The 26,566-nt window shown below is 49.2% G+C and overlaps 2 protein-coding genes across 6 annotated transcripts in view; one reads left to right on the top strand and one right to left on the bottom strand.

The window, feature by feature from the left end:
• DENND2A (DENN domain containing 2A) overlaps positions 1-18,457 on the top strand; it is a 57,888-nt gene extending 39,431 nt beyond the window's left edge. For all 5 annotated transcript variants that reach the window (XM_036405014.2, XM_036405011.2, XM_036405012.2 and 2 more), the window contains 11 exons: positions 360-469; positions 681-750; positions 1,370-1,447; positions 1,921-2,061; positions 4,345-4,493; positions 11,511-11,688; positions 13,100-13,141; positions 14,522-14,639; positions 15,820-16,059; positions 16,885-16,971; positions 17,761-18,457. In XM_036405014.2, coding sequence (XP_036260907.1) covers positions 360-469; positions 681-750; positions 1,370-1,447; positions 1,921-2,061; positions 4,345-4,493; positions 11,511-11,688; positions 13,100-13,141; positions 14,522-14,639; positions 15,820-16,059; positions 16,885-16,971; positions 17,761-17,792 — 1,245 coding nt within the window. In that variant the 3' untranslated portion in view covers positions 17,793-18,457. The remainder of the gene's footprint in view (positions 1-359; positions 470-680; positions 751-1,369; positions 1,448-1,920; positions 2,062-4,344; positions 4,494-11,510; positions 11,689-13,099; positions 13,142-14,521; positions 14,640-15,819; positions 16,060-16,884; positions 16,972-17,760) is intronic.
• Positions 18,458-23,384: 4,927 nt separating this feature from the next.
• The window catches only part of LOC118700535 (uncharacterized), a 29,242-nt gene continuing 26,060 nt past the window's right edge, over positions 23,385-26,566 (bottom strand). The window contains exon 19 of the mRNA XM_036405071.1: positions 23,385-24,384. Coding sequence (XP_036260964.1) covers positions 24,189-24,384 — 196 coding nt within the window. The 3' untranslated portion in view covers positions 23,385-24,188. The remainder of the gene's footprint in view (positions 24,385-26,566) is intronic.

Below are 26,566 nucleotides of genomic sequence, written 5' to 3'. Positions count from 1 at the left end.
GGGGAAGGAGGAATGGGAGAAACACAGAGCCAGTGTGACAGAGTGTTTGTAAATGGGATATGACCAGAGCTCCCCTCAGACTTCAGTTCTCTTTCCCCTTGCTGGAAGGTGTGTCCCAGATTAGAGGCACAATATAGCAGAGGCAGGTGCTGCAGACACAGGCCTTAGTGGAATTGGGGGCACAGAGTTACCTTGAGATATCTAAAGATTAGGTGAGCCAAAATCACAGAAATTTTAATATCTTCCAGGCAGAAGCTTAGCCTCTGTCATCACCTCTTCATTTGTCACAGGAAAAATATTTGAAGTCATTCCATCCCCACATGACTAATTGGAAACATTCCTTCTCTCTGTTCTGCTAGCTTGAGCGCTCGTTCAAATTCATGCGTGAGGCAGAAGATCAGTTGAAAGCTATTCCCCAGTTTTGCTTCCCTGATGCAAAGGACTGGGCCCCCATCCATCAATTTGCCAGGTAAGTACTGTACTTTGTATCCTGACTCATGAGAAACAGATTTCTGTATCAAGCTAATTAAATGCAAGAGCTGTTACCATAGAAGATTGGGCAGAACTCTGAGAGGGATGTATAGGAAATTCAGAAATTGTGGGGGTTTATTGGATTTGTATGTCTGGGACTGGTAATGAGGCTGATGGGTATCTTGTCCTTCTGGTTTCTCTTTCTGCAGTGAGACATTCTCATTTGTCCTGACGGGGGAAGATGGAAGCAGGCGATTTGGGTATTGTAGGAGGCTGCTGGTAATTATCCCTGAGTCTTTTCCTTTTCCTAGTGGTGCAGCCTTCTGTGGGGTTGGTGTTACTGGCACCCATTCTGGAAAGTGGAAGGCTGCTGCTCTTCTCTTTCAGTGTGGAATGAAAAGAGCGGCAACAGAGCAGATTTGCTCTCTTCTGTTCAGTGCCAAAGTCCCTCTCTATGTCCCATCCTCCACTCCAGACATAACTCTCTTGCATTTTCCTTGCACCAGCACTTTAGCATGGCCATGGACTGTTGTTTCACCCCTGAAGCTGAAGACAGGGTTTATCCTCTTTAGGTTTGGATACCTATTAAACAGTTGTCTAAACCTGTGCTGGTCCTGTAGGTTCAGAGTCGTCTCTGTAGATCAGATCAGATCTCTGCCTTTGTCATTTGATTTAGGTAAGCTGGGACCACACTATGGATGTGCCCATTTCTCCTCCCTTTCTGGTGTACCAGGGTTGAGCCAGGCTGTCATCATCACCATACTGTCAAATGCCTGCCAGTTTCTGAGCCAGCCAGTGAGATGGACAACTAAGAGACCAGTCACTCTATCTTTGCAGTAGTTATAACTCTGACATTTCCTTGGTTTTTGTGTGTGTGTGTTTGTGTTTGTCTTGAAAGCCCAGTGGAAAAGGGAAGCGTCTTCCAGAAGTTTACTGCATTGTGAGTCGCCTTGGATGCTTCAATCTCTTCTCTAAGGTGAGGGGGGAGAAAGAGAGGGAATTTGTGCTGTAGGTGAAGAGGGACCTGAGAGTGAAGCCAGCATGTGAATGAATGGGGATCAGGGAAGCTGATAGCTGAAGAAAGGATCTGAAAGATTTGGTGAGGCAACCACATGCTAATTCCAGAACCTAGCAAAAGCACAGTTAATAGGAAAACTAGATTGTCAGCTCTTGTCTACTTCCTTCAGCACAACTTCCAGAATGCAAGAGAGGTTAAAATGTGTAGTGGGGAGTTTGCAAATTTTCAGCTTTCACTGGAGTTGTGTTTCTTCTGATAAAAGAACTCCAGGGTCTTCAGTTGCACCTTTTGCCTTCTTTCTTTTGATACACAGCTCCTTGTCAATACTGGATTAAGGAGAGGACATAGATATATGTTGGTGCACTTCATTCCTGGTGTTATCTCCCTCCTCCTGATTTGCATGTTTTTGTGTCTTCATGCCTTTATTTCAGATTTTGGATGAGGTTGAGAAGAGACGGGGCATTTCTCCAGCCCTGGTGCAGCCTCTCATGAGGAGTGTCATGGAGGCACCTTTCCCAGCTCTGGGCAGGACCATTACAGTCAAGAACTTCTTGCCAGGCTCAGGAACAGAGGTAAAGACACTTCCTAGAGAAAGGGAGACAGGCCAGCAAATGGTGCAGGACTAGCAACTGAAAGTTGGGGCCATGGCATAGCACTGGGGATCTTCAAGTACAGATGATCTGTCAGCTGTGGGGGGAAGCTGGGGGGTAAAACAGGGCACCAGAGGGGATGGTATGGAGACTTCAGTGACTCAGAATCAAAATGGAAATCCAATGGTAAAAATGAATGTAAGCACACAGCCTAATATAGCAAAAGGAACCAGGACATTGGCCTTGAGGCCAGGAGGCACAGACAGCAGCATATGACCTTGGATCTGCTCAAGGACACCACACTTAACTTCCTAATGTCAGGTTCGAACAATGTGCTCCAGCACCCTTAATACAGAACCTCTGTTTGTGTGGATCATGTCAGAAAATCCTTGAAACCACACCAGGGTAATGTTGCAGCCTTTGAGAATGGCATTTTCACAGTGTGGAGGTGAGGATCTGTGTTGCATCTCACACAATGTGGTGTGAGGACAGCAGGAGGGTTTTAAGAGTACAGAGCTTTAGGGCATGGCATTGAAGGGCTGTGGGGGGATGGAGGGAGACAAATTGAAGGTAGTTTTGGCCATACTTGGTGCAGGGCCTGGTATGCTTGAATGTGAGAGGGAGGAAGGAGAGCAAGTTGATAAACTTGTGTCTGCAGGCTTTCAGCAGAGCACTACATGATGACATTCTCCTTAACCCAACTGGAAACAGTCCCAACTAAATGACATTACTGCAGAGAACATGCAAAGCTGGTTAAAAATGTGTGCTGGAGGAGCAAAGTCCCAGTGGTGTGCTGTGAGAATGTTGTGGCTGGTTTGTGTCTGGGATTCTGTTCATTAATTATCAGATTGATGGCATAAACTCCACATTTACACAGTACAGCACTGGGATGGGGGCAGGCACTTTGGAGAGTAAGGGATTAAAAGTCAAAGTGCCCCACTCCCCTGAATTCAAGAAACATGTTCAAGTGTTCAAGAAATGACTGGATGTGGCACTGTGGTCTAGTTGTCATGGTGGTGATCAGCTGGACTCAATGATCTTAGAGATCTTTTCCAGTCTAAATGATTATATGATTCTGTGATTCTGTAAATGGAAAATCTGATGGGAAATTCAATATGGACAAGAGCAAAATGCTGAGAGGAAGAAAGAAGTAGTCCAATACAACATGAAAAATAACTGACTGAGCAACGGTACTTCAGAGAAGGATCTGGTGGTACAATGGGCCATAAAGTGAGCAAAAGTAACAGTGTGGTATTATTGAGACAAAATCCTTCATTGTGAAAGCAAGTGAAGGGATGAATAATAAAGGAAAGCAAATTTTCTGCTTTCCAGTGTTGATGGTATTTTCTTTGGAGTATTGTTTTCCAAAACATGCACCCACTAGGAGAAAGCCCCAGAAGGATAGTTCTGTTTACTAAGTGGTCTAGAAAGTACAGGCAAAGCTTGAGAAAATTGTTTACTTAATATAGAAAACAAAAGACAAAGGAAGACACGTGATAACCTTTCAATACACAAGAAGTTTCCTGCAGAGAGGAATGTGACCAGTTGCTCTCAGTGTGTACTGAGAGTAAGACAACAAGTAATTGAAGTAATTTGCCACTGACATGTTTCAGCTGCAGGCTTGGTGTTGGTGAGGGTAGTTCAGAACTAGAGTAATTTTCTTGTGGGATTTATGAAATGTGTGGTGTTGGAGGCTTTCAAAAACAATTTAGATAAGCATCTGTCTAAGATAAGGAGTATGAAGTGCTAAGGTGCTATGACAGGCATTATTTAAGTAGATATGAACAAAGAAAAATACCCACAGGCTGCTCTTGTCTGTAACTGATATAAAAAATTTATGGTCAGGAGGTTAGGCATCCAGATTCTTGCAGTAAAAAATAAATAAATCCTAACTGTAAAAGTCAGAGTGTAGATTTGAAAGGCTCCATGACATTCTGCTGCCTGAATACCAGAAGCCTGAAAACCACTCCTAGCTGGACACAAACTAGTTTTCCTCCTTATGAAGAGCTCGCTGTCCTCAGTCCAGTGGGAAGAACTTGTGGTTGATCTCATGCTGTGCCTATTGGAGTGGACTCTGGATTCTCTTCATCTGGAAGAAGGATTTATGGGAGGCCTTTGGAAGGACTGTGGTTGAGGACTTACTGCTCTGTGGTGCTCACCAGCAGTCAGTAAGGGCTGCTGGCTCTGAAAATACCTGCTGGGTCCTTGCTTGGCACACTCTGGGTGGCACCAGGAGCTCAGCTGTGTTCCTTTTGTCCCCCCCAGGTCATCGAGCTGCGGCGGCCCCTCGACTCCAGGCTGGAGCACGTTGATTTTGAGTCCTTGTTCACCTCCCTGAGCGTGCGGCACCTGAGCAGAGTCTTTGCCTCCTTGCTGCTGGAAAGGAGGGTGATCTTCATTGCAGACAAGCTCAGGTACCCTCTTGCATTCCCCTAAAGAAAATGCTGGCAAGGAAGGGAGGCTGGGAAGGCTGCAGTGACAGATCTCTCTGCTTTGTTCTTTTTCTTCTCTGCTCTTTTCAACCTCGTAACAACGTGAATAGGGCTGTTCTTCCCAGGAATTGGGAACTTAGGACATGAACCATAATTTCATTTTGCAGCTTGCAAAAAGTGCTGCTTCTTGTCCCCAAGGAGAACCAAATTCCACTTCCTCTAGATAATTTCAGATCCCTGGTGCTAAGGAAGCAAAACCCCTCCCTTTGCTCCATCATGCTGCACTGTTCCCTGCTGAGCTGTGCTTGGGTTTGCAGGGATCACTGTCCCTTCTGAGTTCCCTGATGTCACAAAATCTTCTTGATTTTTCTGCTTATATTTTCATATTGGTTTCTAAATACTTCCCTTTTCTTATGGGGATGAAAACAAAGGATGCAGCGAAATGGGGAAATAAGGGAGGGGAAATGAGGAGGGGAAATGAGACACAGGACTTCCCCCTTCTATTTTGAATCTGCTCAATTTGCTCTTTTAAAAATATATTTGTTTGCTCTCCTAAATGATGAAAATGGGTCTGGGTTTCTTTAAGATCTTGTGCAGCTGGTGGCTGGCAGCTCTCCAGCCCTTGAAGCACTTGAGGATTCAGGGAGGAAAGTTCGACAGGGCTGGGGAAAGAAAAGCTGCCTGGATGAGTAATGACACTGAGGAGCACGCTCAGGTTTCAGGAGTGTACAATGCCCCTAAGCTGTCTGTTTTCACAACTTCCAGGCAGCAGCCTGCAGCTCTGGGACTGAGCACTGGGGCACAGAATGGAGAGGCCCCTTCTAGAGGAAAATGAAGGGGAAAAATTCATTCTGCATGGATCCTGGGCTCTCTGTGGGCAGAGCTCAGGCAGTCTCATCACAGGAATAGAAAGGCTGGGAGAGGGAAGCTGTAGCACTGGCAGCTTGCAGATGTCTTGGTTCGGAAAGGGGAAAATTTGCTTCTCTATAATTCCTGATATGTTGTGTGTGTAGAAACTTGGTATTCTGGATACTTAAACCACACATTTCATGCAGAGCATTTAGATTTATATTGAAAGTGAGAGAATTCATCCAAGCACTACATCTCTATGTAACATATATGATATATGACATCATCTATGATCACAGGCTCTTAAATATTATTCTCTTCTGTAGGACAAATTTTACATTCTGAGAAAAATTTTTAAGGACACAGATTGACAGTGTAGTCTCTACATGAGAGCTGGGTGATATCAGGAAATGGCAGGGAACTTTTTGATGGGGGGGTTGAGACATCACTTTAGAATGAACATTTGTTCAGCAAATCTTTTCCTATCCCATCTTTACGTGGCAGCACAACACTGTGTATTCTGAGCATGGGGTGTGATATCTGTAATTGAAGGCACCTTGATGGGTTTTGGTGTTCATTTCCCACCCCTGTATCTTTTGTCAGGATATCTAGGGTCCATAGGAATGAGTCCAGCTGTACAGGCCTTTAAAAGAGTGGGAGAGAGCTATAGAATCATAGTTTCTAGAATCTCTGAATATCTCATAAACAGCTTTTTTTTCCTGTGAAAAAAGAATTGTCATGTTTAAAAGATCCAGGGTCTGTTAGACCACAGGGCTCAGATTCAAATATTTACCATAGGTTTGCCAGCTCTCTATGAGACTTTTAATATTTGATCTTTCTGAGAAGACCTTGCTTTGAGCAATTTCAGGAGAGTCTTTTTCTTTTCCTTTTACAAAATTTGAAGTTTCTCTGGCTTATTTTTGTGTAGCAAAAGTTTGTAAATTATCCCAAAAGGCTGTAAAGATGTGAAATGCAGAAAACAAAGAAAATATCCCTCAAAATTAAGTAACTGCTGTATTTTAATCCAGTTCAGTGACTTGAATGGACTGGCATTGTGAGCCTTTCCTGTGGTGAACAGTCTCTTCTACTCATAGGTGAACCTTCCATATTTTGAAAGTTGATGCCATTGTAGGTACAGGATCTTCTGTCCAAATTATATTTTTCCTGGGACAGGAACACACTGAACTCAATGAGTATTAAGTAGCATTCACTCTAGGAGTGAAAATGACAATTTGAGAGGAAAGATAAGAAACACTTTTTGGAAATAGCTGAAGAGAAGGAAAAAAAACTATAAAAGCAGCTGTTGGAAAGTGCTCAGAGGTTAGGAATGCTAGAAATAATCCAGCTGAGATGGATTAATGGGAAGAGTGCAGGTGACACAGTGAAAGATGCACAATAAATTACATTTATCATTAATCTTTGGGGCTCTTCATGTGGGTACTATTAATAACTATCTGTCCATGTTTGAAAAGGTGTGTCTGGGAGTGAGGGACAGAGAAATGATGTGTACAATTTATTTGCATCCTTTAATTGCCATAAAATCTGTCTGTGGGAAAAGAAAGCTGAAATGTCTCCTGCCAAATACTGCATGAGCTGTGAAAAGTTTTCAAGCTGAGCCAAAAAATGCATCTAACAAGTGTACAGCAAGTGAAATACTTTGTCTTTTCCATCTTTAGAATGAGCATTGAATGTTTAAATACCTGTCAATCCACAGCTTGGCAGCGGAAAAGGAAAGAATTTGGTTTATTAGTTTTTGGGTGGGTTTTTTTCTCTGTCACTATGGATACTGGAGTATACATTGCCTCACAACCCAGGAAAATGACTTTGTTAAAACTGTGTTGGTCTTCCCCCAGCTTTTGTTCATTCCTGCAATGTTAACTTTAGTCCCTGGGCAGTGGAGACAGTGGCATGGGTTAGACACTGCAACATGAGAGCTGCTTTTGTTTCCAAGGGATGTTGCCTGGCATGCAGCTCCAGGCACTGCCAAACAACCTTTTAGAAGGCATCTTTCAGCTAAAATCACCTGATGTCACAAGGTACCTCAAGCTGGGCAGTTTTTAATGGCCTGAGCAGGAGGTCTTGTGATTCAGAAGGCTTTTTAAAAAGAAAAGCTTGCACAGGCTTAAAATCAAAGCCTCCTTTTTCCAGATCTCAAAAGCTTGTTGTGGATCTGACCAACTCAAGCAATTGCCTCTGTCTCTGCCAGAAACCACAGCTGTATCAACAACACAAAGTGGTCATTGTTATCAAAGGCAGATCTGAAAGAATTAGAGTAGACACTTTAAATGTGGTCATCCCCAGCAAAAGGTAATTAATCATCAGGAAGAACCCTCTACCATGTGCTACAAAAACAAATCTGGGACTGGGAATATCAGCCTAGCAGGTTTTTCCCTTTTTGTCCTGTGATTAGGGAGAAGAAGAAATCCAAGGATGAAGTTTGATAATAGTGTTGTCTCCTCAGGTCATCTTAATACTAATTTCTTCACCTGCACAAACCTGCCACGTTGTGGGAGACAGTGAGGGTCCCCAGAGAGCTGGTGGAACTTGGCATCCTCCTGGTGGGATTTGCAGCAGTGCTGTGTGAAGTCATGGGACAATGCTTGGAAGCTGCTGTGCCTGCTAAATGTTGTAAACCAGAACTGTAATCCATCATAAGTAACTCCAGATGTGACACAGTGTCAGAAATCTGAAGGTGTTTGTAAAACAAATCCTACTGTGGCAGAGCTTATTAAAAAAAAAAATTAAAAGATACGTATTCAAATAGTCTTAAATTGCCAAATGCCAGCATATTTTGAGCAGTTTGGTTAGTGCAGGGACCACAGGACTTCCTGGCATTAAACTACAGCAGGATGTTTGATTCATTAGTGTGTTTCAGAAATCATGCAGATCCTAAACCCAAAGAGGGAGTCAGCTTTGGAGGCTTTCTATCACATCTGCTTCCCTTTGGAGTGGAAAGCAACCAGGCTGAACAGCCAGTGTCCCTTTGTAGAAGCTGTTGCAACATGTCAAGGTGTCTTTTAGAGCGAGTCAAGCTAGTCTTGGAGTGTTGCATTGGAGCAGTTTTTCCCAGGAGAGGAAGAAGGGTTTCTGTGTAGCTGCAGCTGTCTGTATTGGCCACCTGTGTTCGAGGTGGCTCCCAAGAAGCAGCAGCTCCACAGGGTGCTGTGTGCTGGCTTTGTGCTGTGTGCTGGGAAGTCCTGTTGTTCAAGCAAACAAGTGTCACTTGTTGCTGCAGTATCATTACTCTGACCAAGGGAATGCTTACCCAGAGAGATCTGTGTGTCAGTCCCTACCCAAATCAGCCCTTTAGGGAGGAGTCTGAGGGTTCTTGAGTGCTCAGTACTTTTTAGCCTCTGTACTAGCCTTGACATCTCAGTCTCACATGCAGCTCAACCACGTTCCCTGCAGAAGGCTGAATGAACCCCTGAAAATTGCTCAGCATCTTGACAGCCTTCCTCAATGACCTGCAGCATTTTAAAGGTTACTCATGAAACCAAAAGCCTTAGAAAGTGGTGCCTGTGTCTGGTTTGAACAGCTGGACTGAACCTGTGTGGCCTCAGGGTGGCTCCTGACACTTCCCAGAGCACACTGCAGTCACCTGGCTGCTGGCTGAAGAGTCACACAGGTGGCATAAAAGAGATTTATCAAGCTGGATTCTTTTGCAAGGTCCATCAGCCTGGTGTGAATCAGCAGTCCCTTAGTGCTTGTTGCAGTGCCAAATGCAAGAGAAAGAGATCTTAGGCTTGAGTCACTCTAGATGGCCACGGTTCTCCTGGGCTCCTGGCAACCTGCAGCTCCCTGAGACTACCTGCAGAGCAAGTCTGGCATGTGCAAAAGGTACCTCAGTGATACCTCCTCTGTGCATCCCTGAAATGCTCTGCCTACAAAGGAGGCTCACAGACCTCAACCCTGCCAGTATTGTTCCCTGGAAGGGTCTTCCACAGTGAGAAATGTTTGGGAGCAGAGATCACTGGGTTTCACCCTGGAGGCGTTGAGTCATGCACAGATGGAAGGGTGGAAGGGGAAGTTATCTTTACTTCCCACTGCCTGGTGTGTACAATTTCAGACTTAACACAGCTCTGCCTTTGACTTGCACTCTCTGGAGCTGGGCCATCTCTCCTCCCCCTCGATCTCTCACGTACCATGTGTGCTCACTGGGCTGAGGCAAGAACAAGGCACCATAAATATAGCAGGAGACAGCTTGCCATAATATCTCACCATGCCATAAATAACCACGTACTTCAGCTGCTCACTGCTCCTCTCTGGAGCTACCTGCACTCAGAGATGTTTTCCATGGGTTCTCACATGTTGTCTGTAAATTCAGGTCCCATGTTTAGGCAGAAAATTTGGATACACCTTCAAAATAGAGGATTGGTGGAAATGTAGAACTTCTAACACTTCCATATTCACCTTCTGCTCAAAGAAGAGGAACGGTGGGTGGTGATAATGCCCCACTGCTGTGCACAAGTGATGAAAGGTGCAGTTCTTTCAGCTCTCACTATGCTGCTGCTGCTATTACCAGGTCTATTATCAGTCAGAAATCGAGGAGTGGCAAATATGCTCTGCAGTAATGGAGAGGAAGAGAAGCCCCTGCTTTTGTATCTGCTAACATGACCTGAAATGTATGAGTAGCACAGCTTTGAAGGAGATGGTTTTTAAAGGATTTCATTAGCTTGGAGTGCACTTCTAAGATGACACATTCACTTTTGTTGCAGTTCCTTTCAAGATTAGCTTGTATGAAAGATACAACAGAAATCATCTACTTTGATATTATTCCCACATTTTCTCTGGGTGTTTTTTTTTTTAATAATTTTGTTTCTTGCTAGCTCCGCGTTTTCTCATTATTTTAATTTTGCTTCTCTCAGATTCATTATCTGCCTTGCATTTCTGATAGACAGGGCAAGGTGTGGGCTAGGTGATGATGGCAGGCACAGCTGGAGAGCAGCAGCAGAGGGGCAGCCTGGAGGAGTCAATGCAGGGAGAGGGATACACTCACACCTTCCCAAAAATGATGTGGAACTGAAGGTTTTTTCCCATTTAAAGCTACCACTCTGTAACAGAGCCTTTGGAGGGTGTTCCTCTGTTTTTACGGAGTATCCCCTTAGAAAAGAGAGTCCTCTGGGAGTGAAGGGAGAGGAAACTGTCCCCATTTTGTGAAGAGACTTTCTCAGAACACACCTCTTTCCCAAGTGCCAGTTCCCTACCTGTCGCAGTCCCAGATAAAATTTTCAGGTTAAGCAGATTCCAGCCTCTCCCCTGGGATCTCCTCATCTCCAAAAAGTGTCTTGTGTTTAACAGTGTTTGTTGCCTGATTACTTCATACTGTCACACTGATGTCCCAGCAGCCACAATTTTGTTCTGCTAATCTGAGCTTACGTGATGGAAGCCAGCCAGCTGTCCCCAGACATGTCCCTCTGCTCAGCGTGCCCTTGTGACACAGCACAGGGATGCACATCCACCAAACTTAACTGGAGTGGGGAGGGAATGCAGGCTGCACTTTTCAGAGCAAGCTCAAATCCACACCCATCAAACCCCTTCCCTCTTAAGTCAGCAGTAAACCCAGCTTGCTGAATGTAAATTCTCCCATGGAGTCTAATGGGAGTCAGCTGGGCATCCTTCTCTATCCACGTGGCTCCTGCATGCTGCACCAGCCTCCTTCCTCTCCTTTCCTGGATGCTGGTAAAACCAAATGATGTTATATATATAGGATTTACAGCAGCTAGCCTTCCCCCTCTCTTGACACATAAAAATGCTTCCAGACCCAGAAGAGATGAATAACTGATGCCCTGTGGCAAGCTCTGCCATGGCTAACTGGATATCCTGCCTGACTCTTCCCAGAGAGCTGTGGGAGAATGAACTCGTTTCTCTAAGGAGAGGCAGTGGCATAGAAGATGCAGTGTTTGTCTGATATTTTCCATCAGGACACTGGAGCAGCAGATCCCTGATTCAGTGGAACCCATCTCTTCTCAAAGGAGTGTGGGCTGGGGTCATCTTTCAGAAGTCATTGCTTCTGAAGCTGAAAACTGGGGTCAGAAATGTGGGAAAGCCCTTAGTAATTAGAGAGATCAGTCAGGGACAGTTGATTTCTAGGAAGCACCCCTCATTCCCTGACTGACCAGCCATTGCCCTTGGTTGTGTTTTGACTTCCAGCACTCTGTCCAAGTGTTGCCACGCCACGGTGGCCCTGCTGTACCCCTTCACCTGGCAGCACACCTACATCCCCGTGCTGCCGCCCTCCATGATCGACATCGTGTGCTCGCCCACCCCCTTCCTCATCGGCCTGCTCTCCAGCTCCCTGCCCCGCCTCAGGGAGCTGCCCGTGGAGGAGGTGAGTCCTCTTCCCCACTGGCAGTCCTGCATCCATATTGAGTCCTGCATCCCCACTGTGAGTCCTGAGTGCACACTGTGAGTGAGTCCTGCATCCCCACTGGGAGTCCTGCATCCTCACTGGGAGTCCTCATCCCCACTGTGAGTGAGTCCTGAATGCACATTGTGAGTGAGTCCTGCATCCCCACTGTGAGTGAGTCCTGAATGCACACTGTGAGTGAATCCTGCATCCTCACTGTGAGTCCTGCATCCTCACTGGGAGTCTTGCATCCCCACTGTGAGTGAGTCCTGAGTGCACACTGTGAGTGAGTCCTGCATCCCCACTGTGAGTGAGTCCTGAATGCACACTGTGAGTGAGTCCTGCATCCTCACTGGGAGTCCTCATCCCCACTGTGAATGAGTCCTGAATGCACACTGTGAGTGAGTTCTGCATCCTCACTGGGAGTCTTGCATCCCCACTGTGAGTGAGTCCTGAATGCACACTGTGAGTGAGTCCTGCATCCCCACTGTGAGTCCTGCATCCTCACTGGGAGTCCTCATCCCACTCTGAGTCCTGCATCCCCACTGGGACTCCTACATCCCCGCTGTGAGTGAGTCCTGCATCCCCACTGTGAGTGAGTCCTGCATCCTCACTGTGAGTGAGTCCTGCATCCTCACTGTGAGTGAGTCCTGCATCTACACCATGCTGTACTCGAGGTTCTTCCCTGTGGGCTGAGCTGTTTTCTGTCAGCTGGCAGCGCCAGGGAGCAGAGCTCTCATCCTCTGGCTGCCATGAGCGTGGGGTAAGGGCAGAGCTGGGTGTCCCCCCAGGCAGACAAAGGTCTGTGCTCTGCCTTGGCCACAGCTTGGGAAGGCAGGGGGCTGGAATCTCCCACTGTGGGGCTGCTGTGGGTAGGAGATGGTTTTATTACAGTTCATACTGGTTTCTGCATGGTGCTGTCCAGAGGCTGCATGCAAATTCTGTTAGTCTTAAGTGTGATTGCTACAGCCTGGCCAGGACAGCTGCCCCTCAGGTTAACACAGGAGCCTCACAATAGCAATAAATAGTTAAGAGTTGGATTCCTGAGGCACAAGGGTAAGCACAGCAAGGCTGAATCTGATCTCTGCCTCCCCCAGCAGTGCAGCACATGGGGAGAAAGGATGAAGCTCTGACCCTGCTGGGTGGTAAAGGAGCAGAGGGCCAGGCCTGGAGCACAGCTCCTGCTGTCCAAGCTGGGCTGTGGTTTGCAGTGGTATCCCTAGAAAGCCAGAACATGGGCTGTGCTCCTGAGTCATGCTGGGTGCCTCCTCCAGCTGCAGGGGAGGGTACAAGGAACAGGGAAGTGTTTCCTCCAGAGCAGTTACAGATTAAGATAAACTCTGATGGTGGAAATAATTACTTCCCCTTTTGATTCTTGCTCTTTCATTCTTAGGTCCTCGTCGTTGACCTTGTAAATAATCGGTTTCTGAGACAGGTGAGCAGAGCTAATTCACATCCTTTTCTCCTCTTTTTCCTCCATAACTTACCTCCATCTGTGTTTGCTGACCTGCCTGGCTGGATGGATCACTTTCTCCCCACTCAAAAACTGAGGCAGGGCTTGTGGTGGGCAGTGTTGTAGGGGTTGCTGTGTATATATGTAACATCAGCATCCTAAACCACAGCTGTTGAGGACTAAATCATTGGGAATTACCTCTTTCTCTTTTTTTTTTTTTTTAAGAGGGGAAAATGACGGCACTTGGGCACTATAGGTCCTCAAGTGTCATCCTGTAAGGCAGAGGACAGAGCTGGAAAGCTTTGGCTCAGCACTGTCTGCTGGGAGGCAGTGTGGGTACTTGCAGCCTGTGTCTGTCAGTTCATCTCCCATCACATACTCTGCTCTGAGTGGGAGGGGAGCCTTGATGGTTTTTTGAAATCCTTACTGCCTCAGGAGCTTGTGGTTCCTCAATCCAGTCCTTGCACTGGATGGGTCACAGGCAGGAAGGTGGTACATGGGAGCCTGTGTGTTCCTCTGCAGGCAATATTGCCTGCTGATTTTCACTTCCCTTTGTTGTGGAAGGAGGAGTGGAAAGGGGAGGAGGAAGGGAAGAGGATAAATGAGTAAACACACTCCTGGCCCAGGAGGCTCTTTTTTCCCAGAGCTCTTTGGCAGATCGCTGAGCAGCGCTGGCAGCGTGGGTCTGTGCCGGGGCTCAGCCCCGTGACTCAGAGGGGATGAGTGCTCCTCCTGCTGCTCCTCCTGACTCAGAGGGGATGAGTGCTCCTCCTGCTGCAGGGAGCAGCATGTGGGAGAAGGCCAAGCCCTCCCACAGTCCTCGCCTGCCAGCTGCCTCAGCTCTGGGGTAATGCTTTACCTTGCACCTCTCTTCTGAAGGCTTCAGCTGAATCAGCTGACTCAGCCAGGGCTGGTAGGAGCTCTGCACAGTCACTGGCAGATCCTTGGCTCCCATGTTCCCTGGGAATTCCTTATGCCTGTGTAAGAGGTTTGGTGCCTGAGCAGAGGCTCTGCTCACCTGGCCACGTGCCAGTATTGTTCACACACCTCCTCTTTGTGGCGGGGCCAGTGCTCGCGAGCAGATGGTGAGGCCAGGGGTGAGCCCTGCCCAGTAGCCTCCAGGGTCAGACATGTAAAATTCCTCCAGAATAGGGGAATATTTAGGAAAAGACACCCCCTTTCTCCTTCCTCTTGTGCTTCTTGATAGCACTGCGCTGGGTGATGCTGGGAATGTGCCAAATGCATTACAGTTATGCCTCTCGTCACAGTTCATTTCTAGTGCTCCCCCTGCTGTGCTGGGGACAGGGTAGGAGATGTTTTTGTCGCAGCCCCAGTCCCTGAGGAGGTAGCTCTGTCTTACAGATGGAAGATGAGGACTCCATCCTGCCCCGCAAGCTGCAGGCCGCCCTCGAGCACATTTTGGAGCAGAGGAATGAGCTGGCAAGTGACAAGGAGGAGGGCCCTGTCAATGGCAAGCAAGGTAAAGCACAGTGCCTTTCAGCTGAAAACCGTGTCTTTTCCTGCCCCTTTCCTATCTGTCACTTCTTACAGGAGAACTAGGCTTGTACTGAATTTAACACCACAGGTGTTGGAGGTAGATCAGGATTTTGGTTAAGCTATATGAAGTATTCCAGCGCACAGGGACAGTTCTCTGTGTGAAGGACAACAGCACTTATTTCTTCCCAGCTCTGGCCATGCTTCCCTTACAATTCCAGTGAGCACCTGTACTCCTTTTCAGAGGGGTTTCATAGGCTTTCATCCCACTCTGGGGCTGGCCATGAGTGATGCAGGCTCCTCCAGGGGACAGTCACCTGCAGAGCTGCAGACTCGGCCATGACCATGTGGCTTGTGGTGACTGGGCTGGGACAGCTCTCTTGGGGGACAGTATGGGCATCTCCTTGCTACAGAGGAGCCTGGAGAATGTGCTGGTTTTGGCTAGGACAGAGTTCATTTTCTCCCTAGCTGGTATGGGGCTGTGTTTTGGATTTGAGCTAGAAATGGTGTTGATAATGCAGGGATGTTTTAGCTGTTGCCGAGCATAGCTCATACTGAGCCAACACCTTTCTGCCTCTCATCCCACCCTACCAGTGAGTGGGCTAAGGGTGCACAAGGACTGGGGAGGGGACAGAGCCAGCTGACCCCAAAAAAACAATGGATTCCACATGGAGTCATGCTCAGCATATAAAGCTGCAGGAAGAAGAAGGAAGTGGGGAGACATTTGGAAATAGAGTATTCTGTCTTCCCAAGTTGTGTGTGCTGGAGCCCTGCTTTCCTTGGCAGGGCTGAACACCTGTCTGCCCATGGGAGCTGCTGAATAAAACAATTATTTTGCTTTGCTTGCATGCAGTTTTATATTCATCCATTAAACTCTCTTTATCTTAGCTCGTAAGTTTTCTCACTTTTACTTTTCTGATTCTCTCCCCCATTCTACCAGAGTAAAGTGAGCACCAAAATAAAGCTTGGTGTCTTTCAAAGTAGTAACAATTTGGTCTACTTCCATGACAAGCACTTCCTAGGATGCTCTCTCTCTTGAACAGCTTTTTCTTCTCAGGCTGGATCTGAAAAAATACAGGGAAAATACAGGGAATTTTTACCCAGTGATTTTTCTAGCACATTCTTACAGCACTGTCCTGAGCACTGCCTCTTTATTTTTTCCTTAGAAACCAGCCCTTTGAACGAGGTGGTGTCCGAGGCCTTTGTCCGTTTCTTTGTGGAGATTGTGGGCCACTACTCCCTGTTCCTGACGCCCACGGAGCGCGAGGAGCGGGCCCTGCAGCGCGAGGCCTTCCGCAAATCCGTCTCTTCCAAGAGCCTCCGGCGCTTCCTGGAGGTCTTCATGGAGACACAGATGTTTGGGGGCTTCATTCAGGAGCGGGAGCTGCGGAAGCAGGGGGTCAGAGGTGAGGGGTTCCAGCTGGGCTCTGGAAGCTGCTGCTGCTCCTACGAGAGCAGGGACAGGCTCCCCAGCCACCACCTGCATCCCCAGTTCTGTGCCTGGAGGCTGCAGTGTCTGTACAGGAGCACCAGAAGGGAATCTGCTGGTTTCTGGATGGGGTTGGGATTGCAGGCATCTTTCACCCTTGCAGTATCCTCCACGTGTGCCCCTTCCATTCCACGTTGAGTTCCACTGCTGGAGTGACATTTATTCTCGCAGTCCCTCATGCATTCTTCCTGTGTCAGGAGGAAAAATGAGCTGGATTGGTCATGGTTCTTTTGTCTAGTAGAAAGCTTGGATGCTGATCTCCTTCCCAGAGCTGCTACTGCAGTTTCACTCCTGTTATCCCACAGTCCCAAGGGCTCTACGGGCAGCTGAAATTTCTTATCCCTGCTGCTACTGGTGCTGGCTTAGCAGCTTCCTGATGAGCATTAATAAGCAGGGAATGCTTGAATAGGTGGCTGAGTAAAAGAGGTAAATTCTGCACGATGATTCCCCAGATGATGTCACTCCCTGGGCTTAGCTGTGTTCACAGCAGAATGAAGAGAGGTACATTCTGTACCCTGAGTGAGCTACAGCAGCTCAGTCAGCCTTGCAGTGGGGAGGGAGGGGGTAGACCAAAGCTTCTGTGCCAAATCTGGCCTCAGCTGATGGAGGAGGTGGGGTGAGTTGTTCTCTCCCCTGTGCAATAATGTGTGGGTAAGCTGAGACAGTACATTTTCAGGTGGGCATTCCTACTTGGATTTATAGAGACACAAAATAAAAGCTGTTGATTTCTGTCTTTCTGCAGGTCTATTTGAGGTACGGGCTCAGGAGTACCTGGAAACACTTCCCAGTGGGGAGCAGAGTGGAGTCAATAGGTTCCTCAAAGGCTTAGGTAAGGAACCAGCAAAACCCTTGGCTTCCCAAGGGCTGGGCTTCTTGTTGCCTTCAGGTTGGGCAGCACAGAAGCTGCCCAAGGGTGACAGGGCTGGTGACTATGTGTGGCATCCAGTGCCTGGCCATGTATCCCTGTGCTGGCACGCTGTTGGCTCTGGCCCTGGTCAGTCACTGTCTGGAGGCTGGTGGAGAACCAAAGGTTGGACCATGAGCTGTATCCTTGTCTTCTAAAGGAGACAGGTGGGCCTGAGGAGGCAATGGAGCAGCCAAGGACTTGGGGATGGTGGATGCAGGTCCTGATGGGGGGATTGACAGAGTTTTCATTGCCTTCAGGTTTGTGCTTAGGGATCAGCAATGGGAACTGCCCAGGGGTATTCTAAGATTCCATTTATTTTCTGCTGTAAGGGGAGCTAGCCAGGAGCTCGAGACTGAGGTTAGAAGTCTTTGATAAGTCATCAGACACTGTGACTGAGTTTGATCAGGTGTTAAGATCACATCCCTGGTCCTGTCTGATCTTGGCCGTTTAAGAGCAGCAGTGCCTGAGGGGCTGGTGTGCCCTGGACAAATGGGCTCTGGAGGGTGTGCCTGGGAGCTTGCAAGGTCTCAGCCTGCAGCACTGAGGCCCCTGCAGGCCCCTGCTTCCTGCTTTGCAGAGCAGCTGGCTGTGGACAAGGAGCCAGGGATGGCAGCAGGGCCAGTGCACCTGCACAGGACAGAGGTGGTGGGAAGTGACACTTGTTTTGCCTGTTGCTGCGGGGAGATCATTTTCTTTTCTCTGTCTCTTCAGGCAGCAAAATGAAATTCCTCCACAAAAAGTAAGAGCGAAGCACATCCTCATTCCACAGAAGAGAATGGCTTTACCACTTAGCAGCAATAAATCAGACTCATCAACCATTCCCATTGAGCCTGCTCCCAGGAGCCAGCAGCCTTGGGCACAGCTGCACAGAGCCGTGGTGCTGCAGGAAGCTGGGATGGCTGCAGCTGCCAGGACAGGCTTCTGGATGTCTACAGTAGCAAGCACTGGACCAAGCACTCTCTCTGAACTCTGCACTAGCACGTTGCAGGCATCCCCGTGGATTGGATCTCTTAGTAGTCAATTCTTTATTTGGTTGTATTTTTCTATTTATATTGAGGTTAGAACAGTTATTAACCGATGACTCTTGCCCTGCCTCCTCTCTGCCTGGTGCTGCAGGAGGCCGAAGGGGGATTCCCATGGGACTGAGCAGGCAAAGAGGGCGTGGAGGGGAAGGACAGAGATGTCTGAAAGTAGGTCTCTGCAAAGCAAGGACACTGAGGGCTGCAGGGATGATGTGGACTGACCAGGAGGAGCTTCCAAGCAAGGGAAAAGGGTGAGGGGGAACCACTAAACCTACTGAGGACTTGATGGGCCAGCCAGCTCCCTGGGTGGCTGTACCAGGGAGTCTTGGCACAAGGAGAGGCCTTTCCTCATGCAGTGTAATTAAAAGCCAGTTGTGTAAAAGGCACGTGGATCCATGGTGTTTTCATGGAAAGGGATGAGCTGTGTGTTCCCATCATCCTACCTAGCACCAAGCATGAGCCAGAGAGGACATCAGGCAGCTGGACCCTTGCCTTGGCCAGGCCCTCAGCTTCCCTGTGAGTCTCAATCCCCCACCTGGCAGCTTGCCAGGAGAGCCCAAGGTGGAGCTCACCTGCAGGATCTTATCTGGGAGAGCTTCCCAAAGGTCAGATGGGCTCTCCTCTGCTGTCATGGGTGTTGCTGCTGGGAGCACAGCTGGGAACAGGCAAGGACAGAGTGTCTGCTGCTGCCTTCTGTGCTCCTGCCTGGGCAGGAGGTGGGGCCTCCTGCTCCCCTCTCCTCTGCCTGTGGTGACCTCCTTTGGTGAGGAGGTGGCAGGGGAGGTGAGTGGAGGTTGAGGCAGGGTGAGGGCTTTCTTCCACCTGGTGTGGAGACTGTTACACTTGCAGTGCTTGTGAGGGCGAGAGCACCTGGAGCATCCTTGAGTCTGCTCTTGGGAGGAGAGTCTCTTCCCAGCTGCTATGGGGTTGCAGGGTGAAAGCTGCATATGGGTACCTTTGCTGCAGCTGTGCTGGGCTGCACAGGACCCCCAGAGGCTTTGAAAATGATCCCTGTGGTCCATGGGCCTTGCCAGGTGAGAGGACCTTTCTGACCAGCAGTGGGGTTCAGAGGACCACACCAGAGCAGAGCGGTGGGTCCGGTGCTGCTCTGTGAAGCTTTTGAAGCCATGCAACCAGGTAGGTTGGGCAAATGGCTCTGGGTGGCCCTGCTTGAGCAGGGGCAGGGCCCAGGTGACCCCCATGGGTCCCTTCCCATCCCAGCCTCTCTGTGGTGAGCTCAGTAAAGGCTGGACAGCCGTGGTGTCACACCAGGCAGGAGGCAGCAGGCAGCACCTGCAGCTCTGTGCCCCCCAAACCTCTGTGCAGGGACAGAGGAAGCAACAATAGAGGGGCTCAGAGAAGCCAGCAGCATTTACTCCCCATCCCCACCCAGGATCAGGCTCCCTCAGAGGTGACCAGGTGTGGGGGCTGCCCCTTGGGTGTGCTGAACAAAATTGATGCCACTTCACTGTCACAGGAGCTGGTGGTGGCTCATTGAAGGGAACTGCAGTGGGGTTCGAGGTGAATCAAATGCTGTGCTTTGCTTCTTGTTTTAGAAGGAGATTTTAATGGAAACATTATGAAGCTTTGCAAAGCTGGCGTCACTCCCACACGTGTAAAGGTGGCCAGGATGCCTGCAAAGCTCTGTGGGATGCTAAATAAAGCTGATCTGTGGCTCAGCTCCAGCCTTCGAAGCAGGTCTCCTACATGGTCCCACACTGCCAGGGCTGCTCCTGGGGACTCCATATTCCTCTCCTTAAGTGATGTTTTCCATGGCGTGGGACTAGGCCTTCCTTGGCAGGAGCTGTGGTGAGGAGCAGGGAGGGGTCCCAGGCTGCCCAACACTTAGCTCAGCTTGAATTGGTGTGTGAGCATGCTGAGATGCTGGCAGCTTTTACTGCACTATCCTAATGGTAGGGTGAGGGCTTTCTTCCACCTGGTGTGGAGACTGTTACACTTGCAGTGCTTGTGAGGGCGAGAGCACCTGGAGCATCCTTGAGTTAAATTCAAATTAAAAAGGGCTGTGAAATAGCCCTGTTTGCCTCATTGGGGAGCTCCAAGGGGCTCTGCCAGCACAGGGCTCCATGACCACTCAGTGCATTTATTGGCTGCTCTCAGGAAAGTGGGAATCAAGCCTACATAGTGTACAAAACCCAAAGCGGGTGTTAAAAAGCAGCAGCAAGAGAAATACAGTCAAAGAAACATTTACAACTGTGTCATTAAGGATTTAAAATGAAACTTGGACAGGAGGTGTTGATCTCCAGCTGCAGGACAACCTCTTCAGCTTTACTTTGAGCTGTGCTGCTCAGAGATGAGCTTGACTCTCCATCTAAGGGCTCTGTATGCTTTGGAGGAAGCCACCTGTAAGGAAAAGCCATAAGATCATCTGTGCTGGGTGTGACCATGGGTCTGTGTGTCCTCCTTTGGAGGCTGCCAGCAGCAGGTGATCAGAGAGGACTGAACAGAGCACATACACTGGGGATGCCCTATGTGCTATACACACACACACTCTCTCTCTGTACTGTACACAAACATTAAACTTGCCTACTCCGCCTGCCAGGGGTTTCCTGCACCAGAGCTGGGTCTCTGTGTTTGGGTGACTTTCTGCTCCATGACCATGTGCACATGGGTGTAGGCAAACATGCTGAGGGAAGAGGCCAATCTGGGAGCAGTACAGATGTACCAAAGGGTGCTTGAGAATCAGGACACTGGTTAAACATTAAAAGCTGTGATCTCTGCTCCCTGACAGTTCCTGCCTAATTAAACAGCTCTCACACACCAATGTGTGCAGCTCTGCAGGGCCCTTGATGTGCAGGACTACACTTGCTACTGGCTAAATCCCAAGCTCTGTACCCCTCCTTGGTTTTCCAGCACAGGCTGTTGGTATCTTGCAACAGCTCAGGACACCTATGAAATCCCAGCCCTCCCTGAAACTTTTGGGAATGTCCCATCCACCATGCAGTTGTTGATTCTGTAGCTGGCAGGACAGACAGACAGCCCTGGGCAGTCGAGAGACCAGACCCAGCCCTGCACGGGGCAGTCAGACTTGGGCTTGGAGTGCTGCAGCCAAGGGGGTTTGTTTGCACTTTGCTGCACGTGGGGATCCCTGCTGCCAGTTTCCAGGAGATTAGAACTCACCTCTCTGCCTGGAGACAGGTTTCAGGTGGCAGGTGGCAGCAGGCATCTTGCACGTGTAGAGCCCCAGGCAGCCACCGCAGTCAGAGGGCTTCTGGCAGGGCTGGGACTGGATGCTGTGGCAGGAGTGCTGCAGGGAGAGGGAAGTGATGGCTGCAGTGTCCATGGCAGCCAGGACCAGCCCAGTCACAGCTGCATCATCACTCTGCAGTCACAGCACAGCAGCTCACCAGGGACTAGAGCAGCAGCTTCACTGCAAGGAGCTGGAAAAGGTGGGGCCCAAGGAAGTGCTTCCAGGGCCAGTTCATTACTGGTTTTCACTGGGAGCACTCTAAGCTGGCCACCACAGCCACAACACAGCCCTCCAGTGCCTCTGCCCTTCTGCTGTGGTGGCTCCCACCCCAGCTGAGTGGCATCAGGCACGGCGTCACCCAGCACTTGTGGTTAAGGCAAGGTCTACTCGTGTGCCACCAAAGTGTGGTTTGGGTTTGATAAAGGAGAAGTTGGTTATTTGTGGGATGCTGTGCTGAGCCTGTGGAGCAGATTTCCCATGGGCAGAGAAAGGCTGTGCTGAGAGGAGCTGTCCCCAGCAGGACATCAGGGCATGGTGCCCCCACGGCAGAGCTGGCAGAGCTCTGTTAGCACTGTGGGGAGTGAACACTGCAGGGAATGCTCCCCTCCTGTTCCTGAACCCTGCTGGGGCTGGGGCTGGAGCAGGACTGTCCCTGCAGCTCTGGGGGCAGCACATGGGGACAAGTGCAGCCAGACCTCTGCTCTCCTCCTGAGCTGCTCACAGCCACCAGCTCTGCTCTAAGCCTTGCCAGGTACCAGCTGGGGATCTGGGGGTGGCCCTGCCTCACTCCCTTCTCAGCACCCACACCCACGCTGTGTTGAGAGGCCACGTTGTGACTGGCGCCTTTACGTGCATCTTAAGAGGAATGGCCTTAAAAACACTTTTTCTACCTGGTGTTTGCAGGATCATGGCATGCTCAGCATGTCCTGCTGTCCTGTCCGATCCTGACTGGTGCCCCACCCATCCAGCAACCCCCGGCCCAAACCCTCTCCCCTGCTGTGCTTACCGTGTCGCTGTTGAACTTGCCGTAGTCCTTCAGGTGGTGGCTCAGCCTGGCCGTCCTGCTGCGGGAGGGCTGCAGGGGGAGCCTCCAGGGCTTGCCAGGGGCAACGTGCTCCCCACTGCCCAGGAGAGCCCTGGCTGTGGCCTTGCTGAGGGACCTGGAGCTGGGGTGTGCCTCTCTCATCACTTTCCATGCACTGGCCAGAGCATGGGTCCTCCTCTCCGAGCCCTGCCCAGACAGCTTGTCACCTCCATCTCCAGGTGGCCAAGGGGTTTCTTCAGGGAGCCCAGCCTCTGCCTGCCTCTGCAGGGTGCCAGCCTGGCTCCCCAGTACCCCAGACAGTGCTGGGACTGGGCAGAGCAGCACCAGGAGGAGTGTGGTGACTGCCAGTGCCTGGACATTCATCCTCAGGTCCTGCCTTTGCTCAGGGTTCTCCTGCCTGGACAAGACTGCTGGAGCAGAGGTGGAAGCTGCTTTTTTCCCCTGACTCTGGATGAAGCCAAAGTAATTTTTATAGTGCAGGGACATACCCTGGGGGCACAGCCCTTTTCCCCCGCCCCTGCTGTGTCCCACCTCCAGCTTGTGAGCAAACCCAGCTGCTTACGTGGGCCCCAATCCCCCTCCCTTGTGTTCCCAAACATCCCAGCACCCTTCTGCCACAGCCAGCCTGTCCCTGCTCGGGGTACACACATGGGCATGTGGCATCTGAATCCTTCAGCTGAACCACAGCTGCAAGCAAGGTTCTAGTAAAGGAGAGCTGATGGTAAATGTCTGTGTGTCTGAGGGAAAGGTGGTGGGCTCAATGGGAAGGAGCTGCTATGAGCCTGGTGGCAGTAGCCTCAGGTGGAGGAAAGGCACCCAGTTAATGCCTCTATCCATTCCAGTGGGAGCTCACTGGTTAAACAGCAGAGCGCACCCAGGAGAGCGATGTTAGAGCTGCCCTGACACAGCATTTTGATTAACCTCAGCGCTGTGTCAGACACCAGGGAGCTGCTCCTCAGCCACGGGGTCTGACTGTGGTCTGTGGATAAAAGGAGGGTGGGTCTGTACTGCAGGTTGACTATCAGTCAGGTTTAGGAACCAGCCAGCATCGAGACCCAACTCTACTGGAAATCAATTTTAATGAGTTTCAGTGTTCACCAATCTATGTTAGCACCCACAGTTGCATCCTGTGCACACTTCAGGCTTAGAGAGAGAAGGTGACTTTTCCTCATGGCTTCCATGGCAGATGCCTTGGATCCCTCAGATCTCTTCTGCTTCAGACTTGATACTCAGGACTAAAGAAGGAGGAAGGAAGCTCCAAGGTCAGAGGAAGGCACGTGGAACAAGGAGCTGTCATCTTTTAAAGGCCACCAGCTGGTCCCTGGTCACTCTTCTTCACTTTGTCTTGCCTACTGTCTCCAGGGGCGTTGGACTTCAGAGCAAGAAGATGTGGTGTGTGCTGGCTGGCTTGGGAAGATGGATGAGGTTATCCTACAGTGTCATGTTCCTGCCAGCTGCACCCTGCCACAGATTGTGATCCATGGGACCTCTTGGATAGGAAAGAGTAAACAGCAAGAGCAGATGTTGCTGCTGGGCCCAGCTGAAGAGACATGGTCCTGAAAATCCAGGAGTCAATGACAAAGGAGCTACCGTGATAATGGACAACAGTGACACAAGGTGGAGGAAGAGAAAATTCCCTCAATAGAAAATCTAGAAGGCCTGGAGGTCAGAAAACCAGGAGGTCTGAAAGACCAGAAGTCAGCTTTTCATTCCACAGGAGTTCCCTGGGTAGGGGCCTCCTTTCTTGAGGGTTTACTCAGGACCGAAGCAGATAAAAGTTCTCAAAGCTCAAAACACAGTCCAGTTCCTGAAAACAGGATTGCTGCAAGTGCAATGAGGTGATAGATGAGAAAGGCACAGTGTTCTAGTCCATCTTCCATACCTTTGCCTCTGGCCAGCTCCTGCTCTTGACTTGCTCCTGGCTGACACTGGAAGTGCTGATTTCTGGGGAAATGGGCTCATAGGAACGGAGAGACAAGCTGGCAGCCAGCAGACCCATCCTCACACACGTGCCTGTGTCGTGTTTAGCAAGCACCCCCGCAAGGATTCCTGCCATTAAGCTGTGGAGGGAAAGAAAGATGGTTTTGAACAAGGGGAGAAGAGCTTTGAACCCAGGAATGTGGCTGCTCATTTGTGAGAGCTTTCATTTGGAGCCCAAGCAGCACTTACAGCAGCAGGATGTGTCACACAGGAACGCTGAGGTTACAATGAATGTGTTTTGCTTTTTCTGTATCTATTTTAGAGTACCAAATAATGTCATTTATTTGCATTTTTTTGCTCTTCTCATCTGAGAAGTTGAGATACTTCCTCTTGTACCAAATTTTCTCTTCTCAGTTTTCCAGGCAAGGCAGGAGAAAAGAGCCTAAGAAGGGAAGAATTTAATTTTCCCCTGCTCTCTAGTTATTTTGTCACTTATCTGCTCTTTGTTGGTGCCTCATTATGTCCTCATTATATTGGTGCCTCCTCTCCCCAAAGGGTTGGATGGGGTGAGAGACAAAGTTTCTGTATCTATGTGAGAGGGACAACAGGCAGAGCTGGAAAAAGAAATCCAAAGCTGAAATTACATTGGAAAGTCAGATTTTTGGGAAACATTTGCTATGGTTTTTCATTTGAGATTTCCCAGTAAAAGTGATGTAAGTGCAGTGTTTGGGATAGATTGGGAGACTCTATTCACAGCAACTACTGTAAAAATGTTCAGAAGCTAGGAGAGGACAGAGAAGGGAAAGAGAACTGACAAGACAATTACATTTTAGAGGAAGAAGCAAGGACAGGAAAATGTGATGGCAGGGAGGATTAATAAGGAAATCTATGGGCAAGGTAAAAAGAGCCCTTATTTTGCACTCCACCTAATTACATCAACATCTTCTTATCTATAACAAAGGCACAGAAGATTATGACTTCCACAAAGTGTTCAATCTCTCAACAGCTCCAGGAGCTGAGAGTAAATATTTGGGGGAGCATCCCCTAGCAATGCCATGTGTGAGCATGTGGTGTTAGGTTGTCATGGCAGCTGGGGGCAAGGAGCAAACAGACACTGCACACATGCTCAGCTCATGGGCAGAGCTCTGGAACTGCAGAGGAGCCATAGGGTGGAGGGGAGGCATGAAGTGCCCTGGGTCAGTTTCTGGGTTGCAATATCCCCTGACCAGTGCTTCTAAAGTGTGAAGGTTCGTGGGGTCTAAGCTGAGAAAGTGTTACATTTTAGATATTAGGAAAAAATTATTTACAGTGAGAATGGTGAAACATGAACAGAGAGGTGGTGGATGTCCCATCCCTGGTTGGGTGGGGCTCTGGGCAACCTGATCAACCTGCAGCTGTCCCTGCTCATTGCAGAAGGGTTCAAACTGGATGACCACCAAAGGTCCCTTCCAACCCAAAGCATTCTGTGTTTCTACAATAGCCCTTTGAAAGTGCCACCAGGCTGGGCTTGGGACACATAACCAGTTTATATGCTGTGGAGATGGCTTGAATGGCATTGCAGTGTCCTGGCATTTCCAGTCTGTTTTGGCACTCTTACTCTGTAGAGCAGGGATTCCCAGAGTTCAAGGTTCATGGGGTTATTAGGAAGTAAAACCCTGAATGAACAAGGGGGCTTTGAAAATTCCCCCATATGGCCTTGAGGACTCTGTGGAGAGGAATTTCCAGACCAATGTTACTTCAAGAATGGGAGCAGTAATGGGCCCCAAGCTTTCACATAGGTTTGGAAGGAAGAGCAAGCTTCCAGGTTCCCTAGTGTAACTCAGTGGAGGTGGTTGGCAGTGGTGCATTTTATCTCACCTTCGGTCTTCCCTTGAATTTTAAAATGGAAAAGGAACCCCTAAGAAGGACATTTCATTGCATTAGCCTCTAGAAAATACCTTGTCCTGCAGTAAGGAGTACTTGTGTTTGAGCAGATGGTGCAGAGGGGAGGCTGTGTCCCTGGAGGGGCTGGCTGGGGACACCTGCCCAAGGTAGTGAGCAAAGCTGAGCTTTCCTTAGGTCAGGCTGACCTCACGACACTCCTCCAGCCCACATTCCTCTGCTGTTCTTACACCTATTGCTCCAAACAACCATTTGGTCTTCTTTAGAGAAAACCAGCTTGCAGTTGAGTCAGCTCACCTCAGAGGTGATCTGGGACACAAACAGCACATCCTGGTGTCAAGTGGGCTCACCAGCTTGGCAAGAAGTTATTGATTGATTTTAAGTAAAATATTGAGGACTCTCTATGTTTAAAAAAAATCCCAAACCACAAAATCCTTTTCA

The sequence above is a fragment of the Molothrus ater genome, chromosome 5 (genome assembly GCF_012460135.2).
Source record: "Molothrus ater isolate BHLD 08-10-18 breed brown headed cowbird chromosome 5, BPBGC_Mater_1.1, whole genome shotgun sequence".
NCBI classification, from domain to species: Eukaryota; Metazoa; Chordata; class Aves; order Passeriformes; family Icteridae; genus Molothrus; species Molothrus ater.
This window is presented reverse-complemented; position numbering and strand designations above follow the sequence as displayed.